Source organism: Lupinus angustifolius, chromosome LG15, assembly GCF_001865875.1.
Source record: "Lupinus angustifolius cultivar Tanjil chromosome LG15, LupAngTanjil_v1.0, whole genome shotgun sequence".
Lineage (NCBI taxonomy): Eukaryota > Viridiplantae > Streptophyta > Magnoliopsida > Fabales > Fabaceae > Lupinus > Lupinus angustifolius.
In genome coordinates, this window is record NC_032023.1 from 11,619,876 (window position 1) to 11,625,720 (window position 5,845).

The 5,845-nt window shown below is 33.8% G+C and overlaps 1 protein-coding gene across 1 annotated transcript; it reads right to left on the bottom strand.

Moving 5' to 3' along the window:
* LOC109327700 (subtilisin-like protease SBT5.4) lies at positions 227 to 2,641 on the bottom strand. The gene is made up of 8 exons (XM_019560865.1): positions 2,514 to 2,641; positions 2,201 to 2,318; positions 1,977 to 2,074; positions 1,640 to 1,873; positions 1,274 to 1,388; positions 826 to 1,039; positions 572 to 723; positions 227 to 337 (listed from the first exon to the last, which is right to left on the bottom strand). The coding sequence occupies exons 1-8, from the start codon at positions 2,639 to 2,641 to the stop codon at positions 227 to 229; spliced, it is 1,170 nt and encodes a 389-aa protein (XP_019416410.1).

Below are 5,845 nucleotides of genomic sequence, written 5' to 3' on the forward strand. Positions count from 1 at the left end.
CCTGTTGCTGGATGAGCCGCTCTTGGCGTTCCAGCATCTGGAGAAGTTGTTGGGTGGTTGGCTGCTGTTCTGGAGTGGTCTGATGGCTATGGCTAGCTTGGTGGGATGGTTGTCTTGGTGGGGGAAGGTTGCTTGGTGCAGGGTCGACATGGCTGGTTGATAGAGCTCGGTTTCTGGTGGTTACCATTGCGTGAGTAGGAAGCACAGACGGCGCCAATGTTCTTTATCAGAACACAAAGATGTGAACTATGATGGATCGGATGTTGATGAAGAGGTAGGAAGTGGTCGTCAAAGTGACAGGAGGTAGCAAGAGAGTTGGACCCGCCGGTGGAGGTACCTGAAAAGGTTCTCCGACGATCAAGTCAGTATATGAAGTAGAGAGAGTGAATGACAAGAGGAATAATGTTAGAGAGTCAAGGAGTTGAGGTTAAGATACTTCCTGTTGGTGGGTACTCCTATTTATAGGAGTAACAGTTGACCTTGGGTTCTTGGCTGGTAGTGCGACGCGTGGCCGACCAAAGGTGTTGTCGGGAGCTGCTTTTCCCGTGTCAGGCGGTCTGCAGGATCGTACACTGTGCCCTTCTTGTCCTCTAGCCTGTGGTTGGTTAGGCTCCCGTTCTACAACCCGTCTGTCACGCTGGCAGGTAGGTTGGTGGAGTACGGAAGGCATGTTGTCCCCTGGGTCAACTTTGGTGGTCCCAACTAGTGGGGCCACCTCGGCGTCTAAACATATGACCTTTGGTTCGCCGGATAGGAACAGAGTGAATAGTGTAAAACTCTATCTTAAAGATGCAACACTTTATCTGTAGTTCTAAATTATCAAACCTGTTGTCATGATTGCTGACTTAATAGCAGCTGAACTCCAATCACAATGAAGTGCTTTAAGAAGTACAACAAGACCAGAAACATGAGGACAAGACATTGATGTACCAAAGACAAGTTGAAATGGAGCGTTGCGTTTATTATATGTGCTTCCTGATGGAGAATTTGCTTTAGCATTAACAACAATGATGTTAAGTCCTGGTACGGTAATATCAGGCTTAAATGTAAAATAAAAATATAATTACACTGCCATATCTTATTTTAAATTGGGTTTTGCTTACAAAATGTTTAAGGAAACAATAAAATACAAGTTAGCATTAAAAAATATACATAACTTATTAAAATCATTACTTTTTGTTCGTGCTATTTTTTCTTTCGTTATTTTCTTATCTATTGTCCTTAAAGTAGTAATTAGAAAAACCCTTATAAGTTATTTTTTTTAAAAACAAACCTTGAGGATTCTTGGCTCAATGGGATCATGTCCCCTTGATGAAAATACAGCTAGTTTTGGTGCTGGCTTTGTCCCCAATTTAGTTTCTACTTTAGAAATGATAGCTGTAGGAGACCTACATAGTACAAAATGTTATTAAAGGGAAAACAATAATATTTTATATACAACATACTCATAAAACTTTTCTTTTGTGAAGATTAATGTGAGAAATAATAAGAAAAACAAATTGTTGGACCCTATACTCTTTTCCAAAGGAGGAAACTGTCTGATTTGATTATACAACATGTACAAATAACATTGTTAATATGAATAATCCAAATCTAATTCTGGTTTGGAACTCTATATAAGTTTTGCGAAGAAAATTACTTAGTATGATTGATGTAATTCAAAAAGCATTTGTTGTCAGCATAGTTGAGATTTGAAGCCGGAAGCATTAAAGGTACAAGATATAGTTGTTGGATGGATTCAGTGATGGGATAAATAACTCCAACCACTCCTGTTTGCTCCACCCATATTTGATCAAAATAAGAATCAATACATACCAATATTTTCCCCTTAACCTTCTCAGGTTCAAGATTATTTCCATTTACGCAATAAGCACTATGTACAACAATTGATCAAATGAAAAGAGAATTATTAGAATATATAAAATATAAATATTTTCTTCCTACTCTTTGTCCTTGGTATGTATTAGTATTCTTACGCAATTTCGGATGATACATTATCAACATTAGCATCAGAAGCTTTGATCATTGGGTACAACTCATGAGATGATAAACTAAACATAGAAAGGCTCACTCCCTAACAACAACAATAACAAGTAATAATAATAATAACAAAGAGGAATACTTGTTAGATCATCAAATAATTAAGGGTACGCTTATACTTGTGTATATTAAAACTTTAAAACCAAAATTAAATATATACCTCATGGGTTTTATAGTCCCCTAGTATAACAATATTAGTGAAGTCTCTATCAATTGTGCTTGCAGCAACAGTGATGACCCATGGTTCCGAATTTGATATAGTGGAAGGTTTTAGTCCACTATTTCATGGCCACCTATAACAACTACACCATTGAGAAATGCGTGGAAACTCCCTATGGAAATACTATTGTTAAAATATTCCTTAGGTTCGACTGGACCCAAAGATAGAGAAATGAAATCAACTCCTTCGGTTATGGCTGTTCCAATAGCAGCTAAAATGTCTGCATCATTACAACCAGAATTTTCCAACAAACTTTATAGGAAGCAACACGAGCTTTTGGTGATGCACCACTTGCAGTTCCATTTCCATGGCCAAACACACTAACTCCAGAAACGAAATTACCTGCTGTTTTTGATAATGTTTGTGTACCATGACCGTCATAGTCCCTTGCGCTATAAAACGATACATTTTTATTCACATCGCTACTTGTCTTATAACCGTCGTAAAAATATCTTGCTCCAATAAGCTTCCTATTTATCATAAAAACTCAATCAAACTTTTTCAAACATAAATGTCACACGAGTTATATTTAATGAAAATTGTTTTACTTCACTCATGTCACTATCAAATTTAGTTCTTCAATGGTCCAATAAAGAACTCACATATTAAATAAGTTTGTATTAGATTGTGGAACATAGTTTATGGATCTAAATAGCATGAATACCTCATTTTCAATATAAATTTATGTGTTTTTAAAAATGTATTAGAACATACATTAGAAAAACTCATATTATTCTAATAACTAATGGAATAAGGATGAAAAATCAATTATTTTTACCGTGGACATTTAATATATATATATATATATATATATCATTAATTAATAATTCCCTAAAAATATATAGTATTATTTGGACTTTGGAGTAACCTGTTGCAGTGAAATTTATCTGTATTTTTATCATCTGTTTGACAGATTCCATGCCACCTTTTTAGTATTGTCCCATACCTTCATCACTAAAACTCTTAGATTCAGGCCAAACACTAAGAAATAGTGCACACTTTAGTAAAGGTCTTTGTAAATATTTTATATGATGAATATACATTTAAAAGCCAATCATGATTAAATAATAATAAAAAAAAAATATTTACACTATTAGTTCATACATATTTTTTTCTCTTTTATTATTATTGTTTTATATTGATGGGCTAAACTACATTCTTATTTTATCAAAAGCTCAACTAAATTTTTGGTGGTCTCTTGTTACAAAGGTGGTTTTTGGGTTTTGATAGCACAATCTTCCTGTTTTGACTTTAATTGAGTAGCCTGGTCAAAGATAAAACTGTAATGTAACTAGAACAGAAGTGCACCTTATAAAAAAAATTGGGCTTGTTAGTTTTGGCCATTAATTAAGGGGAGAGTTTGTTACAGGTTGAGTGAAGATTAAATGAATTAAATCCAGCGTAACTCATGTTTTTGAGCTAGTGAGGTTATTAGATCATCAAAATATGAAAGCAGATTAGTATGAAGCAATAACATGTCATCAAATAATTAAAATCAAGTCTTATGTTTAGATTAATTGCAACTGCATAGATAAACTGTTCTTCCTACGTTACCAGTATCTAGATTTGCAATAATGACATCTTCACCAGATCCCTTCTTCCATATTGAGTTGTTTGGAATTACACTATTTGTCTCTAATCCAAGGAACTCCCAAGAGTGGGTTGTTTGCAATTTTTGTCTTCTATTTAAAAAAACTGATACCACATTTGGATGTTCTGTTTATTCAGTACAAAAACCACAACAATCAGAAAATTCATGTTAGTTACCATTTTTATAACACTAATATCCCTACATATACTACGCTATATATCATAAATTCATAATTAACAACGACCATTCAACAACGCAATTTTGAACGACACTGTTGAAAACGAGGCGGAAGAACATCAACATCGCATACTAAAGCAAACGCTGTCAATGTGGGTCACTTCAACAACATATTCATGATACAACGTTGTTGAACATCACATCAGTAACGTTAGCACTGACTTGAATGAATTATGTTTAACAATGTATCTGACAGAAAGTGTTGTTAATGTTAATCAATTCCACAACGCATAATTAAGAAAGTATTGTTGAAGATAACATAGTAACAACGCTTTCTTAATTATGCGCTGTTGATTTTATACGACTTTTTAAGTGTCAGAGATATTAATGGTTGAGTGGTTATGCGTCTCTTTGTTTGTTGAATTATTAATGGTTGAGTGGTTATGCGTTTCTTCGTTTGTTGAAATATTAATGGTTGTTCATCTATAAATATTGTGCCTCACTTCATGTTCTATTTCATTAGTAAGAGTATGTGTTTATATCGGAGTATGTTCATGAAGATAGGAGGAAGACAACACAAAGTAACCAAAAAGAGAGCAGACATTAGATCTCAACATCTTGAAGTGTTAAAAATGATAAAGTTGTGTTTCTGTTTCAGAGTCATGTCAATGAGGTCTTTAACATCTTTTGATTTGGCAAAATGACTCAGATTTCAGAAGGAAAGTGACTGTTATACAAGATTTGTGTGAGATAAAGATTTAATGTGCAGATTATTTAGTTCATTTTCCTTCATTCGTCCAGTTCATTAATTTCCTTCATTGAAATCTTGTCAATGAGGTCTTTAACATATTTTGATTTGGCAAAATGACCTATATTTCAGAAGGAAAGTGGTTGATATACAAGATCTGTGTGAGATGGAGAATTAATTTGCAAATCATTTAGTTCATTGATTTTCTTCATTCAGTTCGTTGTAATCTACCAAATCCTTTAGTTCATTAATTTTCTTCATTCAGTTCATTGTAATCTACCAAATCATTTAGTTCATTAATTTGCTTCGGTTCATTGTAATCTACCAAATCATTTAGTTCATTATAATGTATTTTGCCTCTTTGAATGACGAATGAACAATTATTTTGGATGTTAAAAAGGCTAACAATTAAAATCAAAGGGTGGCAACTCATTGGTAAGCTACATTGGGGTTGTGGTTAGGCAAAATATGTTGCTGACATTCAACAAATGGGACTAATGTAGGGAATGTCGTGAAGGAGCGTATTTGAAATGAAATAACAATAAGGTTATTTTTCAATTTGTATGTTTTGTGTTTTCATGCAATGTACGTATATATATGTCTTTGCATGCATTATACTTAATGTATATGTGTTTACATGCAATATAATTAATATATATGTGTGTTTTTATTTTAGTCAACTTTTGATGTTGGTGAGGAGCATAAGGATTATATCCTTAAATCTGCTGGCAAGGCACTCCGACAATTCCGAACTGATGCTAGAAAATGTATCAAAGATGTTGATGGCAATGTAAACCTAAAACCTCCAAAGAAATATGCAAATGTCGTTGAAGAAGAGGATTGGAAAACTTTTGTCATCCTACGCACACAAGACGAGTCTTTCTTGGTAAAATCATATTCTTTGTATTGACTTTTGTATATACATATATATGACTGTTGATGTTAATATTGTATGTTTTTTCAGAAATTAAGTAATGAAAATCGCAAGAGGGCATCTAAGCCTTTGTATCCATACCGAGCTTATCGAGCAGAGTATAGAGGAATCGAGGAAAAAATTGTAAGTATTGTT